At 36.8% G+C, this 25,720-nt stretch overlaps 1 protein-coding gene across 2 annotated transcripts in view; it reads right to left on the minus strand.

Moving 5' to 3' along the window:
- Positions 1 to 25,720, minus strand: part of STARD13 (StAR related lipid transfer domain containing 13) — a 523,155-nt gene that overhangs the window by 360,716 nt on the left and 136,719 nt on the right. For both annotated transcript variants that reach the window (XM_013044890.2, XM_004770802.3), the window contains exons 2-3: positions 22,724 to 22,844; positions 13,840 to 13,976 (exon numbers count right to left, since the gene is read on the minus strand). In XM_013044890.2, the coding sequence (XP_012900344.1) occupies positions 13,840 to 13,869 (30 nt within the window). In that variant the 5' untranslated portion in view covers positions 13,870 to 13,976; positions 22,724 to 22,844. The remainder of the gene's footprint in view (positions 1 to 13,839; positions 13,977 to 22,723; positions 22,845 to 25,720) is intronic.

A 25,720-nucleotide genomic window follows, 5' to 3' on the forward strand; every position in this document is an offset into this window, starting at 1 on the left:
AAAGTTTCCTGATTCCTGATTTATGTGATTGGTAAAATAGGAGAAAGTGTCACTAGACAAACAGCCCTTGTACCTTTATTTGAGAGGGTCTGCTAATCCGTCTCCAGAGAGGTCTGGGAATATCTAGCTAATCTTTTTAGGACTAAATTTTATTTAGGATCAAAGTAAAAGGGAAATCGGGAGGCCATTTGGGGACCAAGGCACTGTCTACAATCTAGCTTTATCAGCAGTAAAGGTTTTATTTTTATCTCTTTCTAACACCCATATGTATTTCTCAATTGGTCTCAAATCTGGAGGAGGGTTACTGAATTCACTGATCTCCACAAACTTCAACTTCTTCCTCCTCATAGCAAAAGAGTGTTGGAAATCTCATTTCCTTCTTGAAGTCTCTCCAAAAAGGAAGTGAGTGCTGATTTATTTTTTAACCTGGCCATATCCTCTCCTGGATATGCAATTTTCATAACTCATTCTTAAATTTGAGACCACATAAAACCACTTGCATTAATGCTCACACAGTTTAGATTTGTTTCTGTTTGTTTTGTGTGTGTATGTGCTATGACATTATGTGATTATATAAGTATCCGGATATCCTCTTACAGAATAGATCTAAATTACTATAACCTCCCTCAGATTAAAAACTCCTCAGCAGGGTTTTGTTTAACTTGAGGTCTGGTTTGTTTAATAACCAGCACAATGCTGCATTAATTAATGTGGTTTCCTCATTAATAAGGAAGACCCTACTAATCCACTGACAACAATTTTATTCAGCTGAGTTCATGAGAAAGTGAAGATGGAAAAGACTAATAAGAGCTATGCCATTTGAAAAAAATATTTTAAGCACTAATAAGAATATCTAGAAATATACCCAGGAGAGAAAACTCAGTCCCTAACTGGTCAATCATAGCTTGTCATTTACTCAATTAACCCATTGCTATATATGGAAAATGGCCATTACAAACAAATTCTGACATCCTATGGAGGGAGAGGCATGAAAAAATAATAATATAAAATGAATAGCTGGTAAAAGGCCTTGACACGCAGGCAGAAAAATCTGGCTTTGAGTCAATACACGTTCACAAAAGGTTAACTGAGAAAAATGGAGTTTTTAGGGAAAATTGTTCCGGCAGCTGTGAAGGTAGAGATCTCAGCTTGATAACCTAAACTATGGAAGTGTCTGGCCAAAGAGAAGGAAGGCAGGGGAGCAGAATCTGTTGGCAGGAGAGATCTAAGGATTTTCAGGGAAATAACTCATCCAAAGGCAGGACAGCTGTGTTTAAATTCAAGGGGGCACTGCTGGAGAATACAACTGGGGAACAGCATGGAGCTTGCTACCTGGACATTTCTCTGGCTCAGTCCCTGTGGACCTCTCAGGGAGAAATACAATAAAAAGGGAGGGACAATGAAAAGAGCAGTTTCCATAAAGACTCTGTCGAGGGCAGTGTTGAACAGCATTTGTAACTATGGAAGCTGGGGGTGGGGCAAGGGTGGGGCAAAGGGCACTTCCCCACTTCTGGGTGACCTTGCAGCTGGAACTCTGGGCTGCACCCAAGAATAGCCTGGAGCTAGACCAAACGACAGAGCAAAACACTTGGGCAGCCTCAGTACCTCTGGAGGGTTTCAGCTGCTTCATCATAGAGGCAGTGATATATCGCATCATGGATTCCAGACTGGATCACAAAATAATTTTAAAGGGCTTGCCATAGTGTAACCTACAAATCCAAGTCCCAAACTCCTCCCCCACACTCCACCCTTCCCTGCCTTCCTGAGATTCCTACAGGGAAAAAGATCCGGAGACTCCTGGTACTGGTTGGCAGGAATTGTAGAGTTGGGAGTCCTTAATATGAGTGTGTGGTTACAATTCTTGATTCCAGGTTGCATGGCCTGGAAAAAAAGTGAAGGGAATCTGGTGGAGAGGCAGCACTAAAATTCTCGTCACATTAAGTATGGGCTGTGTGACCTTGGCCGAGTCATTCAGATGGTCTGGGCTTCAGATCTTATATCAAAAACTGGACTCTTCTAAACGCCTTGACAAGGTCATTGTGATGCTCAAGTGGAATCCTATGTGAGAAAACCCTATCCTTTCATAAACTGTCATTATTTTAACTACAGGGAGTATGGCAGAACAGACTATTTATAAAAGGTTCTGACTGCTGATTTCCACCAGTCACCTGATAGAAAATGTTTTTGTGTCTTCTAAAGCCATTTTCCAAGTAACTTTACTCAAATACACAACTGTCTCAGCAAAACCTAGAGCTCCTTCACATGACGGATTGCAGGAGCATCAGTATATGCCTGTGTACTCCAAGGAGACATAACTGGGAAAATGCGGCAATAGCTGGCACAGGAGAAATGAAGGGTAGAGAAGCCTTTTGGGCAGTAGAAAGTAGGAGCCATAAAAATCTTGGCCTTATTTTAACATTTCTCAGAGTATGGGAGAGTCAGTGTGTGATCTTATTGGTAGTGATGGTTCTACTGGGAAATCTTAACTTTAAATTGCCTGCCAATCTCTATTTTGTATGTCCAAGAAGAGCCATTTATCACTTTTATGGCCAAAAGCCCACACTGAGGGAGAAAAAAAAACACTAATTACTGAGCAGTACATGCCTTCACACTAAATATATAATGAGAGTAATACTCTGATGGCTCTAAAGATGGGTAATAAATGTTTTGATAAAACAAATCTAAGATTGTCCTCAACAGAAAGACAGTCCTCCCTAACCTCCTCTAACTCTCTGTTACACACCTGGGGGCAGGGGCATGTTTCTGACATTTAATGATGTCTGGGATGATAAAATTTTCCCTGTTAGCTCATCTCCAAAGAACAGACCTTTCTTTAGCCAATAATAATAACCCATGTATATATATGAGTTTCACGATTAACAAAGCACTTCATATGGATAAAAATTAGTTTATTGCAGAAAGGAGATCTGGAGGCTCACTTAGACTCAGGGCTGTAATTATGCATATTAGATTCAGGATCTCTCTTTGCCCTTTAGATTTATACATTCCTGGAGTCATTGCCTTTGGAATTCACCTTTTCTTCCACTCTTGCTCTAGGAGCAGAGTTGTTTTTCTTACTTACCTTCAGAAAGCCCAGATCATCTGTGAATGAACTCAAAGTTCATTCTTTAATTCAAAGTAGTGACTGATCCTCTTACAACTTCCTGAAACCCAACTCAGTAAATTGTACCCTAGTCCCATAAATTTTCCCTTAATGTGTCTTTTTCCTGGGAATAACTGTCCAAAATTAGGCAAATCTCTTAACTTTCTCTCACTGTTTTTTTAGTGTTTTCTCTGACTTAGGGTCTATAAGATAATTTATTTATTTTCAATAATTTATAAATAAATAAATAGATTGATTATCATTATGTCTTTCTTCCTGGCTTATCACCCAGTACTGCTCTGACCACAAGTGGCCAGTGAGCACCTGGAATGTGGCTACTCAGAATGCATGGGTGCTTTAAGTATAAAATACACAATAGATTTTGAGACCTTAGGAACCCCCCCCCCCAATCATATCTTCTGGATAATTTTTGTGTATTGATTACATGTCAAAATGGTAACATTCTAGATATATCAGCTTCAATAAAATATATTATTAAAATTAATTACTTTAATCTGTTCCTTTTACTTTTTTTGTCTAAATCGCTGCTAGAAAATTTAAAATTGCCTATGTGGCTCACATTATACTTCTTCTTCCTTTTTTTTTTTTTTAAAAAAAGATTTTATTTATTTATTCGACAGACAGATATCAAGCGGCAGAGTAACAGGCAGAGAGAAGCTCTCTCGGTGGGGAAGCATGCTCCCCGCTGAGCAGAGAGCCCAATGTGGGGCTCGATCCCAGGACCCTGAGACCACAACCTGAACCGAAGGTAGAGACCCAACCCTGAGCCACCCAGGTGCCCCTCACGTTATACTCCTATAGGCAGGACTGACCTGGAGCTTTTAACTTTGCATCCTAGGTCTTTACCTGAGCACTCCCCTCCCTCATCCCACCCACAGTCCAAGTCCAATCTCCTGATCAGTTTTCTTTTTTCACAGGTACTAACGTCTCCTTGAGCTAACAATTCTTTTTGATTACCTCTGTCTTAGCCAAAGAGAGTTTCTCAGACTGCGTATGTTGGGGAATAAGTATGAGTACACACTGCCACTCATAACAAGTATGCTGGCCCTGAGTTATTCCATTAGAGAGAAAAAACATGTTTTTCTTATTCCTAAAGTAATGTCTGGAGACAAAACAAAGTAAGCAGAGCAAGGGCAGATATTCAGATATTCCTGCTGGTCTTGGAAAACAGAACTGACTTCCCGGAAAATTACATCCAGTAAGACAGTGTTACATGGAGTGAAACAAATTTAGTCTTGCTATTCAAGGGAGTGCATAAAGGTTCCTCTGAGAGCGTGGAGTTAATAAAAATGGATGGTGAATCCGGTTGTATTTTTCTTGAAGGAAGTTCATAGGCAGTATCAATCCAGCCCAAGGGAGCAATGGGGCTGAATATTTTCCAAATGCTTGACATAAACAGCAAAACTTATTTTCTCCATCGTGGTTTGCCATTATTTTTACACTTCTGATTTTTTTACGGACAAGTCAATCCATGCACAGACACATTTACAACAAACCATCTTTAATCCTGATATATTCAAACTTGACTTACAATGATCAGAATATATAAAGAACCACCTACACTGTATCCATGCCCTCTCCATCTACTGCCCCCTCCTGGCCATGCTTTCTTCCTCTGCCCTCAAGTTCTGCCTGAAACCCATTAAAAAAACACCTAAACCTTTTAGAGAAACAGTGAAAAGGCACCTGTGAGAAAATAGAAAGTATTTAGGGGGCTGGTCTTCTGCCTTCTCCCCCTAGCCCCGCTCCCCTCCCCCAACCCTTGCTGGCCTCTGAAACAGTTTCCTGTGCAGGGCCTGGTTTGTTTTTATTTCACTGTGCTACACTGTCAGAATTACCCAACCCCACCATAGATTCATTTGGGTTAAGCAAGAATCTTTTAAAAATGCAAATATACCTGAGAGTGTTAAAGGGCTTTCAGTAATTTACACATTTGTGTGAATTTATTCAATCAAATTGCCTCTCTGCTCACGGTGATTAGCTGCCCACTCACTGCTTGTCTTCCTCAGCAATAAGGACAAAAATCTAATTTCAAAACAGAGGATTGGAAAGTTGCCTACATGCGGCTACTTCTTAAATTGCCAAGATATTAACGTTATAGCAGCTCAAAAAGTCATGTCAAGTCTTTCAAACTATTTTATTTTGGGGTAGCAAATTCATTGCACCCTTCTGGTACTGGAACTGCCTTTTGGATTTCCTCCAGTAAAACGATGTAAAAGGAGGAAGCTTTGCAGAAACTTCATTTCTACTTCATGGAGTTAAGAGGTGGGGTGGGACACCAGTTTATGGCCCTACGGTCTTAGCTGTGGGAAAGAACACTTCATTTTTGGTTATAGGTCTTTGAGGAGGACAAGGAAGATAGACTATGTAAATTAGGCATCATTGGCCCAGTTCAGTAACTTACCCCAGCCACTCACTCTCCAGGAACTCTTGTGTAAATTGAGAACATGTATTTCAGAACAATGACAATTAGGACCAGAAATTCAGTCACTTCCACACTCCATATATCTTGATAAAGACTTTACTGGGTATTTAAAGTCTTGAGGACCCTACTCTGTTGTTTATGGATCAAATCCATTTATAGCACCTAAACAGATCCTGCCTATGTGTTGAGCCATCCCAGTAATCCTGTTTTCCACAGGTCCCTCAATATTACCGCACATGCCTAACTCAAAAAGCCACAGAAAACATGATCCTTGATGGCCAAAATGTTCTAAATTCCTGTTCCAAGTTCATAACACAGAAAATCAACAGTGGAGAAATCTTGAAAACTTAGGAAATCATTATTTCTCCAAACTTCTTGTAGGAGATGATGTATTAGCAGCATGTCTAAGCCCTACATTCAGGCAATCCAACACAAAAACAGCAATCCTTACAAAACTCTACACAGAGTAGGCACTCAGTAAACATTTGCTGACTGACTTGTTCAATTTGCTTTAAAAATCACTGTGAAATGTCCACCCTGTTTTACGTGCAAATGTATTTCTTTAAACACCATCTCACCATAGGTATCAAATCATTTTCAGCTGCCATCTGGTACATAACTTTGGCACATGCATATGTGCTACACAGGTCCGAGGAGTAGAGATTTTATTTAACAGTTGGTGCTATTATCTGTTCAAGCCATAGAGGAAATGTGTGTAATTGATAAAGGTTATAAAATAAACCAAAATGAAAGCTTTGACTTTTTCAGATACACCCTGCTTAAAATACTTTTTAATAATTCAGAGAAAAAAACATGTTTGGTTGCTGGCTGCAGTGATTTCATGGGCAGATACATCTAGTCAGGGCTTCAAGAATGCAGTGGCTACATGTGGTTTGTGACTGCATATTTTCAACCATAGAACTGGGCTGCATGCCTGAAGCAGATGTCGTTTTACACAGTCACGGCTCTGTATGTATTAGCACTGATAAATACTTTCTAAATCTGCAGGCAACAAAAGGAAGGACCTAAACATTATAGAAGAGTTAGTTATGGCTTAATCATGGAACACAATATAAAGCATAGTGTTTTATTCTCTATAATATTACTTTAAAATAATAGTGCATCACCTTTATTTTATATGTGCTGGACCACTGTTTACATACAGATAATCCCTGGGAATTACTACCTCAGCCTGGTAGCCAAAGCAACCCTGCTTCCCTGACAGTTGCTGCTAGGAGGAGATGTTCTCACAAATTCTTCTTATCCCTTTGACCACACAAAAAACCTGTGAACTTCCCCACTGTGGATCCCAAGCAGAAACCCATGTGGTAGTTAGGCTGGAAATAACAGCAAGGGAGAAGTAAAAAGAGAAAAGATACCTACCCCCAGCATCATCACTCAAGGCTTCCCCTCTCCCCCATTTCCACAGCTACCTTTTTTCCAGCCTAGATGCAGATCACGTGTGTAATCTCTAGCCCTGTTACATCCCAACTCCTAGCCCCCAGTTGCTTCTTAACTCTTTTTTAGCTCCCAGGAAACTCACTGAACATAAGGTGACTTTCAAAGAGTAGATAAACATTACTTGAGACCCACCATTTATCTGTGTCTTTCTCCCTCCAACCCTCATTTAGAAAAAATAAAAATTACTGATAGTAGAATAGTATATGGAGCCCCTTGGCTCATGATCTCTTTCTTATAATTTCCAACAAAAACCTTTAGAAAAACTGTGGAGGGAAGAGTCATACTTGCTGGAACCACTCATTTCTCATTAGTCAAGGAATAAAAGAAATAAGAGTTGAAAGCAAAGAAGGGAACAATGGAAAGAGCAACATGCTACCCAAATTCTGGAGCTCTCAGAAAAAAAAAAAAAAAGAAAAGAGAGGTAACCAAAGCTCTGACCTGGGTGGGAGGATTCCAGAAATTTTCCTAGATAGAAAGTCTTTGCCCCTTACAACTTTTCAATTCTTTTCATCCTAGAATCCATTAACTTTTTATGGTGTGAATGTGCATCTGTCTTCCTTTTCATTATTAAAACCCTACCACAGCATTACCCTAAATGTCTGCGTAGTAACTTCTCCCACTATCCCTGAGCAGAAAGGAAACCCTACAACCAAGAATAACTAGAACACACTATAGCCTGAAACATTTTATGAGTGCCCACTAGGTTCAGTTACTATGCTAAGCACTTAAATGCTACTGAGGTAAGTGATAACCTGGACTTCGAATAGCTTCAAGTCCAATGAAAGGTAAAACAAAAACATATACAGATAATATTAACATGATAAATGCTAGAAAAACAGGGCCCTTCCTGTAGATTGGGTCTTGAGAACCTAGTCAAGAGAATCAGTGTGAAGACGACAGGGAATTCTAAGTTAAAGGAATAATTGATGCAAACACAACAACTGTGAGATGGATCCCAAAGCAGTTTGACATGGACAGAACACTAGATGAAAGGTGGAGGAGACAAGAGAAGAGAGACTGCGGAAGTTGGCATGGCTAAACTATGAGCGAGCAGTTTTGTCTAACATGTCCAGAAATTTGATTTTCTACCAAAGAAAATGTGAAGACATTGAAAGATTTTCCAAAGAACAGAGACATGAGATTTAACTTCATAAAAGATCACTCTGTTGCATCTTGGATAATGGATGAGGGGCATTCACCACCAAAGACCAGCTAAAAGGCTGTACTTCAGGTGTGAAATACCTGACTCAGAGCAGTGGCATTAGGGATCCAAAGTGGATGAACTAACACATCATTAGAAGTATCCATGATCTATTAAGAACTTCTCAAACTCAACAGTCAAAAACCCAATAACCCCGTCAAAAAAAATGGGCAAAATACACGAACAGACACTTCTCCAAAAAAGACATACGAATGGCTAACAGACACATGAAAAAATGTTCATCATCACCAGCCATCAGGGAAATACAAATCGAAACCACAATGAGATACCACCTTACACTGATTAGAATGGCAAAAATTAACAACGCAGGAAACAACAAATGTTGGCAGGGATGTGGAGAAAGGGGAGCCCTCTTACACTGTTGGTGGGAATGTAAGCTGGCATAGCCACTCTGGAAAACAGTATGGAGGTTCCTCAAGATGTTAAGAACAGAGCTACCCTACAACCCAGCAATTGCACCACTAGGTATCTACTCTAAAGATACAGACACAGTGAAAAGAAGGGGCACGTGCACCCCAATGTCAAAGAAGCAATGGCCACAATAGCCAAACTATGGAAGGAGCCTAGATGTCCTTCAACAGATGAATAAAGAAGATGTGGTACATATACAAAACGGAATATTACTCAACCATCAGAAAGGATGAATACTCACCATTTGCACTACCATGGATGGAGCTGGAGGGGATTATGTAAAAGTGAAGTGAGCCAAGCAGAGAAAAACAATTATCATATGGTTTCACTCAGATGTGGAATATAAACAATAGCACGGAGGACCATAGGGGAAGGGAGAGAAATCCAAAGGGAATCAAAATCAGAGAGGGAGATGAACCACGAGAGACTATGGACCCCCAGAAAAAATCTGGGGGTTACAGAGGGGAGGAGAGTGGGAGGAGGGGCTAGCAGGGTGATGGGTATTGAGGAGGGCACATGTTGCAATGAGCACTGGGTGTTACACTTAACTGAATCACTGAATACTACATCAAAAACTAATTATGTACTATACAATGACTAACCGAACATAATAATAATAATAATAATAATAATAAAGAAACGTAGACTAGAATGTCACTTGGTAACAGTGACTGCGAGTTTAAGAGAGAAGAATGAAACTTGGGTGACGTTAGGTTTCTGGCTTGAATCATTAGCTGAGCGAAAGTGCCTTTCACTAACACGGGAGAAAATGGTGAATTTCAAGACTGATCCTGAGTTTGGGGTGCATTAGAGATGCCAAGACAGCCAAGCTGGCATAAGGGTCAGGTTCAGGAGGAAGATGGGGATGCAGATACAGGTTACAGAGAACAGATCCTGTGCAGCCAGCCAATCCACCCCCCACTGATTTCTTCCCTGCCCATAATGTAACTCCTGCCCCTTCCACCTACTCACATGTCTGAGAAGTAAACATAAATCAAAATCTGTTCATGAGTCACTGGCTTCAGAAATGTGCCCAATTTGCTCTCTGAAGTTGAGAACAAACCAAGAATAGCCCAGATATTCAACTGGTAACTGTTCAACCTTGGCTTTCTCTTAAATACCCTTTTTAGCCTTGGCAAGCTGATTGTCCGAATTTATGGCTTGGCCCCTAGACTTTTGTTGTTTCTGTCAACCCAGCCTGGAACATCCCCTTAGCAAAGCAGCAAGCTGTGCTAGCCCAAGGGATTTTTTTTTTTTTTTTAATAAAAATTAGGACTGAAACATTCTCTTTGGTTGGCATTCACTGTCCCAAGGACTCATAAGTTAGTGTCAGAAAATACCTTTCTGCTAATTAGAAAAGGTGGGCCTTGTGTAGGACATAGCATCTGTATGTGCAGCTCTGATCTGGCTTCAGACTGAGCTGTTTGGCTCTTCGGTAAGAATGTCTATGCCCAGTGTAAGTCCTGAGCCATTCTTGTGTCTCACTTACACTGCAGCTACCATCGGCTGCTCTTCTGTTTCATTTTAACCCTAGGCAAGTAACACCTGTCAGTAACAGACATGAATTGTCCTACCAAGGTAGAAGCCCATACTTCCAACTTGAGTCCACCTCTAAAAGTATACAGAAGTTCTGACAAGCAATCAAGGGTTAACACCTTCATCCTCTACCCTTTGAATAGCACTAGCCCTGTGGGAAACCTGCCATGACTGGGAGAGGTCTTGCCCTCAGTATCTGGCAGCCAGGACCACGTTCAAAACTCAGCACTGATACCTCAGTCATGTTCCACAGGGCAGTGAACTTTATACATCCAGTACTCTATGGCTGAAACTGAGTTTGGCAACCTAGCCTAAGAAAATGATAATAAATCAGATGAATGCATATACATTAGGCTGTCACAAACCTGTGTGGAAGGATTTGTCTCCTCTCTTAAAGAAATTAGGCATTGGCGAACTTTCTATCTTATGAAGCCTCTGACTTCATGACATATTCAGAGGAAAGAGAAGTAAGCTGTGTTTTAGAAAGTATTCCCTAGAATAGGGAACAACAAGGGAAGTTCATAAAATATACTGTCCCTCCACCTCAAGATTCAGATGTAACAGCAAAAGCAGTTCTGCCAAGCTGCCTCCTGCTTGCATACTCCATTTATAAGTAAACATATTAGAAGGAATGCCCATAGACATATTGGTGGGGAAAACAGATAACAGAAAAAGATTTTCAGAGGCTATAAAGATCCCTGTTTTAACATCTGAGGCTATGTAGGCCTCTTCACACTCTGTGTCAGTGAGAATTAACTGAGGACTCAGATTATAATCTTGTTAAAAATGGGCCCCCAAATAAAATACTTCCTAACTTTTATTTAAGAATTTATAAAGTCACCCTATCCTGAATGGGCTACTTTGGAAATAAATTACCTGCCCCAGGATAATTAAGAGCTTACTGTAAAAACAAAGTAACGAGAATGAAAAAAAATTAGAAAATCAGCTAAAAGAGGTCCCAAATACCTCTTCAATAAATTACATTCCTTTAAAAGGCAATAGGCAATGGAATATAGCATCACATGAAAAATAATGGCTTTCCCCTTTTTAACTTTCATTGTTAATCTTAAAAAAAAAGTCAATCAATTTGTAATGAATGTATTCTTCTTGGGCTGAGGAAGGTTCTGAGGAGAAAGCCTTATATAAAAGTTCAACACTAAGTATCAGTCATTCTTCACCAAAAAAGAAACAAAATCTGGATCACAGTAAATATAATTAAGATGTACTCTATTTTTCTTTCCCCTTTTCATTAGAAAATAAACCTTACTTTTTAGAGCAGTTTTACATTCACAAGAAAACTGACTAGAGGGTACAGAGATTTCCATGTATCCTTGCCCCCACACCTGCACAGCCTCCCCCACTGCCAACTTTCCTGACCAGAGTGTTACCTTTGTTCCAGGTGAACCAACACTGACAAATCATTATCACCCAAAGTCCCTAGCTTACCTTCAGGTTCACCGGTAGCATAAATTTTGTGGATTTTGACAAATATCTAATGACAGGTATCTACCACTGTAGTATCATAGATAATAGTTTCATTGTCCTAAAAATCCTCTGGGCTCCACCTATTCATCCTTCTCTCCCCACCAACCCCTGCAACCACTGATCTTTTTACTGTCTCCATAGTTTTGTCTTTTCCAGAAAGTCATATAGCTGGAATCATATAGTAGGTAGATTTTTCAGATTGGTTTCTTTCACTTAGTAATATTCATCTTTTTTTCTTTTTTTTTTAAGATTTTTATTTATTTATTTATTTATTAGAGAGAGATCACAAGTAGGCAGAGATAGAGAGAGAGAGAGAGAAGCAGGCTTCCTGCTGAGCAGAGAGCCCAATGCGGGACTTGATTCCAGGACCCTGAGATCATGACCCAAGCTGAAGGCAGTGGCTTAATCCACTGAACCACCCAGGCGCCCCTCATCTTTTTATCTTAAAGGCGTTATGAAAATTCCCCAAAGCCATGTATGTTGGTATGGCAAAGTGAGAAAGAGTATGAAGGCTCACACTCAAGTACTAATTTTGCCACTTTGGGCAAGTGACTTAATAGGCCTTGATTTTCTCATCTGTAAAATCAGGATAACATTAATACCTATCCCATCAACTTCATGATGTTGTTGTGAAGGTCAGGTTTCTCTTCTTAAAAAATGAAGGAGTGCCTGGATGGTGTAGTTGGTTTGAGTGTCCAGCACTTGGTTTTGGCTCAGGTCTGATATTGGGGTCATGAGACAGAGCCATGGGGCTCCATGCTCAGCATGGAGTCTGCCTGGGTTTCTCTCCCTCTTCCCCTCCACACTCCCCAGCCCCCATTGTGTGTGTGTGTGTGTGTGTGTGTGTGTGCCTATATTGTAGAGCTATATGAATTAAATAGGTAACGTGTGTAAAGAGCTTAGTACCATGTCTGGAACATATTGCATATTTAATAATGGTACTGCCATGTTATTTTTATTTTAATGCATGTTAAATACTTTTTATTTGACCCTTTAAAACTATTCTTTGCTTTTTACCATCTTGCCTTGTGGGGCACAATTGCTAAATTGAGTATACCTCCCTCTGGATTTCCCGATGAGGTCAACCATGGAAGGTCCCAGAGGAGGTTAGAAATTGGGAGAGAGAGAGAGAGAGATAGGTGTTTATTCCCTGCACCTTTTCCTGTCATACTTAGTTTGATTGTGGCTGTATTCCCCCACAAAGGACAGAAAATCTTGTGGGTCAACCATCTTAGAGATGGCTTCCCTTAATTGTGACCATCCCTATATAAGTAATCTCCTAAATTATTCCTTGAGGTAATTTAGGAAGTTTCTGCTGTTTCCTGTCGGGAAGACACATAATATTTGCCCTTCATATTCGTTGGCACAATTATTATTGTTTTTTTTAACACTGTAAAGTAGCCAAGGCATCGTAAAATCAAGAACCATATGCAGCTGTACAAAATCTTGCAAGTTATTACTGACATCCCTCTATATACAACACTGGTAAGAATTTATGAAAATATATTTTCAGATTCAATTTAAAAAGTGGAAAAAATTACAGAGATTTGGGAAAAAGTTAAAAAAGTTGTAAAATATCTATAAGAAAGGCTGGTCAATTTTTCCTCATTAAAAATATACCAAAAAAATACAACAACAAAAAATTGCTAGGTATTATTTAGCTTTACAGCACAAAGACAATTATTTAAAGTGCAGTTACTGTTTGTAGCTGATGTTTCACAGATGTGTCCCACAGTGTGATACCTCATTTCTGATACCTCCTTTCTGGAACCGTGGTGGGATATGGACCAACCCAACAGGGGAGACTTTTATAATAATAGTTCAAGGAGATTTTCAATTGCAGCAAGAGTTTTCACTAATAATGAAAGAATTAATTGCAGTGCTTATAATCCTCTGTTATGGCTCTACCTTTGAAAATGAACTAGCCATCTTGCCTTAACAAAATTACTGCCTGCATTTTTCCCCTTTTTTATAAATACTAACTATATATATATATATATATATATATATATATATATATATATATATATTACAAATCGTGTCATAATGAAAAACAGGTCAACCTTAATCTAAGTTTAAAACAAAAAACTAATAGAGAACGTGCGAACATGGTGCTGACTTTACTGCATGGGACATGACACTCCACCCAGAATATTCTGCAATAAAGCTACTTACCTTGGGTTTTGGTCGAGCTCCCGTTGACATCTGGTTTGGCACACCATCAAGATTCTGGATGTTTCCAGTTTTATTTCTACAAATTCCTTTCTTCTGACGATTTTTTTTTAAAGCTTAGTCTTCAGATTTATTGAATTCTGTAGAAAGAAATTTTAATCGGGTTATTTTTCACATACAAAGAATTATTCATAGGCAGTAATTTATCTAAATTAGTCAATAAAATATATGTTTTGAAGATTAGCATAAACTGTGAGAATATTCCCCTATATTAATAAATTTTCCAAAGACATTTATGATTAGGCTCAGTGTGATCAGACTTGTTAAGCCTAAGAACTTTTTGTAAATGTTAATTTATAAATTAAAATTAGTTTGATCTACCAAGGTAAAATATAGTACTATGTTAGCATATCATAAAACTTTCTAAAATTCAAAACCAAAGGTGTTTTAAAAATGGAAATAATAAGATGTGGCTCATACAGACTCACATTATTCTTTAAGGCTTTAAGATCTCAGTTAATATATTTTGTTAAGTAAGGAACAAATTATAAATTTATATTTCTGAGTGTTAGCTATAGAATTAAAATTACTGAAAATATATTAGCATACTTTGTAGATATAAAGTCCTTTTCTAAAATGTTGGATAAATCCTCATTGAATTGGAGTAATTAAGTTTGTCTTGATTAATTCTTCCCACTGCTTGGAAACCTTCCACATCTCTCTATGTCCAAGTTCCTTATACAAGTTACCTAGCAGCCTCTAGTGCAAAGTTCTATCCTAGTCTGTACTTGTTCCTTTTGGAACAAGTATTAAGTTCTACAGAAATAGGGAAGGTTAAAAGTATGAATTTTTCATTTAACTAAAATTTTACTCATTGAGTAAAAATTACTCATCATGGGGGAGGGATGAACAAAAGATCTAGAATAAACAAACCTCACTGAATTATATATGAATGTAGCACTGCCAAATACTAACTATATATCCTTGGACTTGATTTCCTCAAATACTAATTTGTTCACCTGTAAAGCAATATTTTCTGACATTTATTGAACACTTCATTGTGCCTGGCATATTTGACCAATGGAATATAAGTCCAAAGAATCTGGCCAAGTCTGAGTGGAATCATTAAATGTGCTGTTTGGAAATTACATTTTTCTTACTCTTGATGCTTGCAGCAACTCTCCTGTGGTGAAAAGGATTGACTATGATGATGAGAATAATAGTGATATGGTGATGATAATGGTAGGTAGCATATGTTTGACAGGCACTGTTACATGTTTCATATTCTTGTCTTTTAAACACAATCACCTGATATTTTTCTTTACACTGGAAGCTTACCAACTCAAAAATGTGTCCTAGAAGGGTTTGAGGATATAGAAGAGTTTGTAAACACTTCTGCCCTCAACAAAAGGCCATGAGGAAGCTAATGGGGCCATGACTTACTTCAAGTATACACGGACTTTTAAAGGTATGACTTATTAAATTAAAAAAAAAAAAAAGGCAGCAACAAGTAAGACTACAATGAACTGGCAGCCAGTGGGGCTGACAATGCAGTGAGCCAGCACTGGGTGGACCAATGAGGGCTACGCCCTTCTGATTCCTGCTAACGTCGATCTCTGCCACTAATGTAGACAACTTGACAGGTGCGTAGAGGAACAACTCCCTGTGGGCTCATCTGTAAAATGAGGATGGTGCTGGCATCTATTTCATCAGGCTTCAGTGTATTGCATGAAAGCCCTTTGAGTACTGCTGCTGTTGCTGTTGTTACAACTCAGCAGGTGGGGACAGTCCTCTCCTTTAGGACGTTAGGGACTGTATCTTATCCAGGAAAAAATGACATTCGCTGACAGAATGTTAAATACAAGCTCCTGTGTATGATACTTTCACATATATTACTTCACTTTCTTCTCCCCAGCCATTCTGTGAGGTGAGTCTTTTTGTTCTTATTTTATAAAACAATTACTAGGGGCACCTGAGTGACTCAGTCCTTAAGCATCTGCTTTTGGCTCAGGTCATGATCCCAGAGTTCTGGTATTGAGCCCTGCATTGGGCTCCTGCCTCTCTCTCTCTCTCTGTGTCAAATAAATAACATCTTAAAAACAAACAAACAAACAAAAAACAATTACTAAAGAGAATGATTTCTTGACTAGGCTCACATGGCAAATGACAGCATTTAGCTCTCCTGATTCTCCTCAATGATTTCCCTACTCTCCCAGATTTCTCTTTGTATCCTTGCGGCCCCATCTCCACGTCCTCTTCAGTCTCACTACCATCATAGGCCTTTGCTCATCTGGCTAACAGGCTTGGGCTCCACTTAGCCCTGTAGATGATGGATACCTGTAGAGATCAGGACATGAGCCTGAAACTGTAGGAAGGAATTGACCAAAAGAACTCTGCAGCTTTCTAAAACTCCCATGGCAAAGGCAGGGCCACTTTTAGCACTTTCTGAGTGCATGCTAAGGTACTTGATATTTTTGAAGCTGTTATAAGTAATATCTTTTTGTTAAATTATGTTTTCTATGTTCTGTAATTGGTACATAAAAATTCAGTTGATTTTTATTAATTGATGTTGTATCCATAAATATATGTAAGGTTTTTAATTAATGTTATGTACTTGGGGGTGTTGTCTTTGTACTGTTGTATCTGGGACTAATAATACTTTTGCTTCCTTTCTATTCCTTGTACTTTTCTTCCTTTCATTTTCCTAAATACTAGGCTAGGACCTCTAAACAGTGTTGATTAGAGATGGTAAAAGATATCATGATCTTACTTCGGATTTTAAGGAGAATGCTTCTGAAACTTCTTCATTTAAAGTGTGACTCTAACTGTATTGGTTTTGTTTTTGTGTTAATCAGGCAGTTCCTTTCTTTTGATCAAAAATTTTTGTATGAAAAGATGTTGAATTTTACTGAATGCATTTCCTCCATTTACTAAGATGATCAAATTTTTCCTTCTTTAATCTCCTAAATTATAAATCATATTACTCCTATATTAAGCCAACCATGCATTCCTGTATTATATCATCCAAGTGACTTTCAAGTCTTTAAAGATTATTTATCATAATGAATCTTGGAATTCGTCAAATTCCCTTTAGATAACTGGACATATCAATCAACTATATTAAGATATTTATAATTTTTTTTAAGATTTTATGTATTTATTTGACAGACAGAGAGCACAAGCAGAGGGAGTGGCAGACAGAGGGAGGAGAAGCAGGCTCTCCATGGAGCAGGGAGCATGATGTGGGGCTTGATCCTAGGACCCTGGGATCATGACCCAAGCCAAAGGCAGATGTTTAACTAACTGAGCCACCCAGGGGCACTAATATTTACAATTATTAAACCATCCTTACATGCATGGCATCAACTATGTTTGGTTGTGAGAAGCAATTCCTTTTAATCTTACTCAGTTTGGTTAGCTGTTGTTTTCTTTAGCATTTTTACTTTCAAATTCATTTTTGTCCTGTGTCAAGTTTTTGTATCAAGATGTTAGTTTCATAAAATAAACATGGAAGTTACATGTCTTTATAAATGAGGTTCAGAAAATTTATATTGCATGAGAATTATCCATTCTTTGAAAATTTCAAAGGACTCACAGGCCCTTAGAGGTAGGTACTTTTTTTTGAGAACTTGTTTCATTTATTACATTGGTTTTGGTCTATTCTGGTATGAAACTCCTGAATGAATTTTGACAATATATATTTTTATGTAGTGTTATCTGTTACAAAGTCTTTCAAATTTATTAGTAGACCTATGTATACTCTTATACTTTTAAAATAATATTGTATCTGATACTATAGCCTTCTTGTTCCTAATTTTATTTCTATCACCTAGTGGAAAGAGCCTAGGATTTAGGTTAGACAGACTCAACAATAAGGCAGAAAAGTCAATTCATTTGTTAGATCTCAGCTTAATCACCACCACCTCTGGGAAACCTTGAATCATTCCTGAGAGAGGTTTCTGTGGATTTCTGTACTTCCTCTGTCAAAACATTTGTTTCACAGTACCGTCATTGTTTGTTTAATGGGCACCTTCAAAGTTAAACTGTAAGCTCTGTGAGAGTAAGGACAAGGTAGGTCTAATTTACTACAAAGCACCTAGCACAGTGTCTGAAACAGAATGAACACTCAGTAAATCTTCATTTGAATGAACAAGTAATTGTTTCCATGTTTTACTCTGCCTGTGTCTTTCATAAGACCACAAGTTTTATTTGACTTTTAAAGCTAACATACCAAAAGAGCAGAAGAGTGATTAAAAATGCCAGCATTGGAGCTAGACTGCAGGGTTCAAAGCTGGGCTCTGCCATTCACTAGCTATGTGCTTATGAAAAAATTACTTCACTTCTCTGGACTTCAGCTGCTTCTCTGTAAAATTAGAAATAATAATGCTGGGCAGTAGGGACTTTGTATATGTAAAACACTTAAAACACGGTCTGGTACACAGTAAGTGATGAATTAATGATAGCTATTATTATGTTAGTACATGACAAGTAAATGAATGGATAAAAGAATAATGAACCTGTGAAAACAGAAAAAATAGTGATAATATTTGCTCTGCTCTGGGTGTGCTGAAGATCAAGTGACAGGATTTTAAATAATGAAAACCATTTGAAATATTTTATTAGGACCATCACAAATGGGAAGCCCAAGTGGCCCCAAGAAAGGAGAACTGTTTCCTTCTTTGGAAAAAAAAAAATTACAAGGTCAGAGAAATATTTAACAAGGCTTTGTTCCGATTTGGAGCAAAGAAGTTGGAATTTTTCTCAAATTAGAATTTTTCTTTTATATCTCAGTCTCTACAATACAACTAAGTTATTTCAACAGTTTAATTTAATGTTTTTATAACTATGAAATACCTGAATAAAAATTTTTCTTCAGACATGATAGCTCTTTTGGAAGTAACTTCTGATTTTCCAAATATGTTTTTCCCTAGATCTTTCTATCTATTACTTACTTCTCAGAGTTCATACATTATTCAAATAATGCCTTTTCATTTATTTTTCTCCTGGAAAAAGAAATTTTAAAATGCTATCCTTATAGTCATTCTCAAAGGTTGCCATGTATAAATATTAGCCCTAGAGTATTAGACTTCACTGATGTAATAATGATTGAACATTTTTTCCTATCTACAATTGTGTCATGATATAGAATTGCAAGAAACCAATAAGGAAATTCCCTTCATAATGTGGGCCAAAATCTCATATAAAGAGAGCTAAGAAAAAATTCCTAAAATATTTACAGTTACACAAATACACCAAAAATTAAAGTGGTCTGCTATTGTTGACTGTCCAAACCTAGACAGATAAAGAGAAAATTATGTGACTCATTTTACTCTTTTCAGAAGAAAAGAAATAAAAAATGGGAATACAGACAGATAAATAATCCTTTTCTTCAAAAAATTCTAGGACATTTCTAAAATATAATATACAATATCCTAATATTTATATATTACTTAAAAGAGCAGCATGCACTTCTTTAATGACATTCTTTAATTTCCTCATTTGTAAGAGGAAACTTACTAATTAACTGATTTGGAAGTTGAAGACCATTACATTTAATTTTTAGAGGAAAGAACATTTATAAGAAACATCCATATTTTAAAACACTTAAAATACTGACTTAATATCCAGTTGCAAGAGTAGGCATAAATAATGTAACTTCAGTTTTTGATCCCGAATATAAATGAAGTGGGCCAAAGGTTAAAACTATGCATAGACTCAGTCACCTTTGCCATTTATTTTTCAAGTAGTAGATGTGTTCTGTATATCAAAAGAGAAGCTTGTATAATTTACCCTCAGGGAACATTAAAAACACAAAGAAGATATTAAAAATTTTCCTGAGCTGAGCTAAAATAGTTCTTATTGGATTCATTTTTTACAATGTTTCTAATCTATTCTTTCTATAACTGGGACTAATTTACTTATCCTGCTAAATTAGACTAAAAAAGACATACTTGATTCCAGATCCATCTGAGAGAGGCCTTCCAGTTTTCTGTATTCCTACTATTAGACACAAGATTCACAGGAATGATAACTACTATTTATTTAGTGCTTTATACTGAGTGTAGCAATAGCAGCTTGCTGCCTAAATTCAGGTTCTGCTTTTTCTGCTTACTGCAGTGTGACCTGAGCAAGTTACTTAAGTTCTCAGTGTCTCTGCTATCTCATGAAATTAAAATAGTGTTATTAACAGGACCTATTAATATGATTTTATTTATTACTTCCCTTTTCATTTTTTGGCCCACATTTTATCAAGATGTTGTTAGGAATTCAAGAAACCAGAGTTCTAACTGTATTATATATAGCCTCTGTGAGAGCTATGACTGCACCCTTGCTGATGGATCAAGTACCACAAAAAAGTCAGTGGAGAACCAACACCTACAGTCTATGGAAAAGGGCCATGGTGACTAAAGAACCCAAATGTCTCTTTCAAATCCTTCACTGGGATCCACTGAAGATGGTTACAGAAGTGACAAAACAAAGCTTAAGATGTGGGAACACAGAAGACGCATGACAACATACATAGTGACACAAAGTGACATAGTGACACATAGGACGAGCTTCAGCAGGCTTGTGGCTTTGTCATTTATAGATAGTTGATTGCAGTATCTACATTTTACCCCTGCATCCACTGGCTTCCTTAGGCAAAGTATCTTTGGAGCTACTCAATTCCTGTCTCCATTCATTCATTCATTCATTCACTCCTATGCAAAGCACTGCGCAAGCACTGGAAAAACAAAAGTAAATATGTTTCCTTGAAGAGCTCCAGTCTAGGGAGAAAAAGACATGTAGACTGATAATATTACAACGATTTAAACCGAAGTATGTGTAGAATGACATGGGAACACAGACAAAACAGCAAATAATTTTGCCTGGGGAAAAGGAAGAGTTCATAGAGAAAATAACCTTTAAACTGCGTTTTGAAGGAAGAATAGTACTATTGCAGGGCCAGAGAATCACAAAGACATGAAAGCATAAGAAATACCAAATGTTCAAAGAATAGTGAGGATTTTTGTCTGACTCCATCTGACTGGACCTGGCAGATAATAGCAACACAAGATGTGTGTTAGTGAAATGGGGGTCCCCAAATAAGAAACCACATATTAAGGAGTCTTTATGTTTCCTGTAGGTAATGGGGATGCTGTGGATTTCTTGTTGTATTTTACAACTGAGAAAGTTAAACAATACAGGGAGATTATATAAATATCAAGGAATTTAAACATGCCTCAGTATCTCAACATTTCTCATGTGAATTCAACTCTCCCTTGCCTCTGCTCCCTCCCTTTTTTGCAGATGCTTTTTCAAAACAATGTTTTTATTGTCAACTAGAAATGCAGAGAAGCACATAAACAAATGCATAGCTTAATGAATTACTCAACTGTGAAGAACCTTCTAATCACCATCTGGTCAATGGGTAAAACTTTGCCAGAACTCTGTCCTAGTCCCCCAACAAAATCCCCCAATATATTCCATACCAATTTCAATCTAGTTCTTCCTCCCAAAAGGAACTGTTATGGACTTCTATAGAAATTATTTCCTTGCATTTTTCCTAGTTTTATCAGTCAAATGTATCTAGATGCTAAGTTTAGTGCAGACTCTATACGATTTTTTTTGATATCTTTTAATTCTCTTAATCTATAACTTATTTCTGTTACTGTTTACCTGTTGAAAAACCCAAGTTTTTTCTACACATCATAGTTTTCCACAGTCTAGAATTTGAAAATTGCATATTCAGTACTGCATTTCAACTTGTTCCTGTCTTCTGTTTTTCTGAAAATCAGTATTTTCAGAAAATACTGATGAAATACTGTGAATCCGATTTGGGTTCCATGACTCTTGGTAGTACTGAGAGCTTCCATCAAGAAGTATATATCTGATTTTCTTTTTTATATTAGCAGCCATTGATGCTAACTACCTACATTTGTGAATTTATTGAGGGTTGTAGTATAATTACATTTTAATTCTTTTTTCATTTATAAGTTGGAATATATTCACATAGAGATGTTTCCCTCATTTACTATTTGGTTACTCAGTGTCACAGTTCATAAAGGAAAGCAGGATAAATGTTTAAGTCTTTACTTCATTATTAGTTTTCAAGATAATAAACTGGTTTCTTATTATCCTCTGAAAGTGATCATTTTTTTTAAATGCCATTATGAACACATGGACTTAAACATATTTGATGAGTTTCAAACCACTGTAATTATTCCCATGATTGAAATTTACATTGTTCAACCTTTGGCCAATAGGAACCTTTTCAAGTAGTATTTGATAGCTTCCTAGCCATGAAATGTCAAGCTATTTTAGGTTTATCTTGTACATTTCATCCCCCACATCTAGAACTAGAAACTTTTCAAGAAGCTCTGATTTCTTTTAATGAGAAATTGTATTCCAAGAATACAATCTACACAACAAGGATACAATACTCATTACTACTGGGTTGGTGATTAGTTTCTAGTTGCTTTCCACAAGGAAAGAGAGAAATACTTCATGAGTTCATATTGATACTTACAATTCAAATTTAGGATTATTTAATCTCTCAGTTATTACATTTGTTTCCCCTTCCTTCTACACTGAGAACATTGATTCCCAAGGACACAGGCTATGATAGAATAGAAAATCCCCATAATCACTCATTTGTTTTAAACTCATATTACATGTAGAATAGTCTCAAATTAACAATATTAATACTACTACCACAAGAGTACTAAAAACACTTAAATTTTTTTTTGCATATGCTCTCCCCAATTTTTTATCCCTTCCTACATTTTTAGCTATTATGTACTATACTCTCATTCTCTTAGCCTTCATTTTGTCTTAGTCCTACTAAGAACTCCATATTCAATGCCCATCATTCCTTCTGATGAAAACTCTCGGGTCATTAGGTTACCTGAAGCTCAATCTCTAGTAGATTCTTCAGAAAGAGCTGAAGACTCCTGGCACTCTTTTCACTTGAAAGTCAATTTCACTTAATACAAAATGCTTGGCTCATGTCTTCTTTCCTTCAGAATCTAAAGGAAAGAAATGAGAGTATTTTGTTTTATTTGAACAGAGCTGCTCTTGAAAAGTATGATTATTTAATTATAATCTCCAATAAATTGCATGTTCCTCCAGTCAAAGAATATTTTTTCTCTTAAACCCATTAATTGTACTAGAACATCTTTGGGTGTGTCATTCTGGGTTGATATTCTTAAGTGTATGGTGAGCTCTTTCAACATTTAACTTCAAATCACTTTTATCTCAGAAAAGTTTTCTGAATTATAATTTTTGAATTTCTTCTGATCACTTCATTTAGTTTTCTTCTTCTTTTGTGGCTTTTAAAAATATATTTTAAGAAATTCTATTTTGAAGTCCTAAAAACATTCCAAAATTTTCAAGCTTTGCTTCACTCTTAAGCTCTTCATACCTCTGGAACTGAGTTTTGAATAAAGTGTGATGTGTGTATACAATTCTTTTCATGAAAACAGAGGAGAGAAATTTATGTTACTTGGGTTATCAAAAAAGTTGTACTTCGGAGCAACTGTTTCCTTGTATCTCATGGAATTATGAATTAGTCTGATTCATATCTGGTGTCTGATTCAGGTAAAAGGAATGTAAGCATAGAAATGCCCATGTTCACTTAAGGCAGCAGAGCAGAGAGATAGGGCCATGTTAGGAACTCACTGTACTCCCATGTACAACTTAGCCAAGGAAGGACAAGTGCTTGTGTGGACCAGATGCACACCTTTCAGATGAAGAAACCTGCAAAAAAGTCTCTTAGAAAGGATTACATTGCCAAGAGATATACTTAAGGGAAAGAACCACTTTTTTGAGATCTCTGAAGAATGAATCTGGGTGACGTGAACTCACCAGATGCCACAGCTAAATGTTGCTTGAAGTCTTAAGTGGTCAGTTAGGGGAAAAGGCCCAACTTGGAGTGCTTGGAGTAGTTGAATATTCCAGGCAGAGGAATTTAAAGAGCCTGTCTTAAATACCAGTCAAGCCCCAAGAATGCCAATTCCAGATTACTACACTACTGGCCATGTAAACTTGGATCTTTTCCCCCAAACCTTTCAACACTGTCCAGCTCTGGAGGAAAGCCCTACACACATGCTAGGCCCTTAACAAACAATGGCTCTCATGATCAGTGCCCTTCTTTGCTATCATAGTCCGAGATATCATCTCTTACTTGATCACAAGTATTTCTTGACCACAAGGTATTTCTCATTGGATGAATGTCTCCAATTATTCTCAAAGTTACTAGAAAGTAAGGATATATTTTATATTTACTTCATATTCATCAAAATATAAGAACTTTGTACTTACAATTTTTGAATAATTTGTTACTGATCAATGAGTACAGGTAAGTGGATTTAATACATCACAACAAGAATGCCTTGGGGCAGGCAAGAAAAGCCAAACAGCAGCCCTGAAGTAGTACATTCTATTTACCTAGTCAGCTCTTTACTTAATTTTCTAGTCTTGGACTTCTCATTACCAATACAATGTCACTTTGTTTTACATCTTGGAATCTCCTACCATAAAAGATTAGGCCTTTAAAAATTACATTATCTGGGGGTATCAGCATCTCTTCTTTGGAATGGTACGCAAGCTCAGTGAGAGTCAACTGACTTCACTGTTTGATGGTACATCATCACAACAAATGATGATATATAAAATTGTCTTTAAGCTATGTGAGAGTGTTCTGAAACAAACAAGGAAAATAGCTGAAAAAGAGAAGGGCATGTTTTCCCTTGGATTTAAACATAATTCCTGAGGTATTAGAATTCAACATTTTTTAAAAGGTCTTTTGTTTTTTAATCACTTAATTTAATCATGTAATCCTTGGTTTAAAGATGTTTGAAACCATATGCCTGACTTTTTTCATGCATTTTTCATGCCTCTATTCTAGGATCATGTGTACTGTTACGTAGGCAGAAAAGAACATTTTCTTTTCTAATATATTTCTTTTATTCATACAATCCACTGTTGAAATACTGTTGAAAAAGATTTCCATGTCTTCAGATATATTTACCTTCTTCTTAACCTAATCATTGTCTTCTGTAAACATCATGAGGGTAGGGATTGTGTCTGTTTTAACATTATTTTATAAAAACTGAATTTTCTTTCATTAATCTATAAATTGTGTTACTCCACCATCCAAACAAAACAGCCCAAAAATAGACAGTAGGGAAAATTAAAATGCATTGTTTTCTTTTCTAAAAAAAGAAATTGTTTTTCTTTTCTAATCAAGTATCTTTTCTAAATTCCAGACAAAATACAAGAAACAAAAATGGGTTTTCACTATCATGTAAACTGAATGAGTGACCAAAAATAAAAACCAAAGGAAAAAAAAGGCACTAACTGGAAATTTTAGCACCAAGTCATCATGTGAACATTTGTATCGATGATTTAAAAGCAGTGTGGCATAGATAATTAAATATTTAATCATAATAACAATTACTTATAATTTAAAAGCAGTTCAAGAGAGTCATGTGGAATTATTTTTGAACTATAAGAATTTCAAATTAATATATTTAACTAAAATACACTTGTATTTTATGTTTTACCACAGAAAAGAAAAGGCAATCGATTAAGGATATAATTGATTTTTAGTAATTTAAAAACAAAATTTCAAGAAGCTGATAATCGAAAGAAAATATCAGTTTTTTGTTTTAATTTTAAAAATAATTCAATTGTGTGAATTAAAGGGATAGGACAATGGGCTGCTCCAAAGGGAGGTAGGGTAGAGAGATACTTCTTAGACTATAGTGGTTGTTATATACTAAGGTCAACTTTATTTTGAACATAGAAAACTTATATTCTTTCTCTTATTACAAAAGCCGAAGTAAGTATGTTCCAATTCTCAATGTGACTATTTGTGTTTTGGCAATAAAGGAAATGTTGC

This window comes from Mustela putorius, unplaced genomic scaffold, assembly GCF_011764305.1.
Source record: "Mustela putorius furo isolate JIRA1106 unplaced genomic scaffold, ASM1176430v1.1 tig00003942_pilon_pilon_pilon, whole genome shotgun sequence".
Taxonomy (NCBI): Eukaryota; Metazoa; Chordata; class Mammalia; order Carnivora; family Mustelidae; genus Mustela; species Mustela putorius.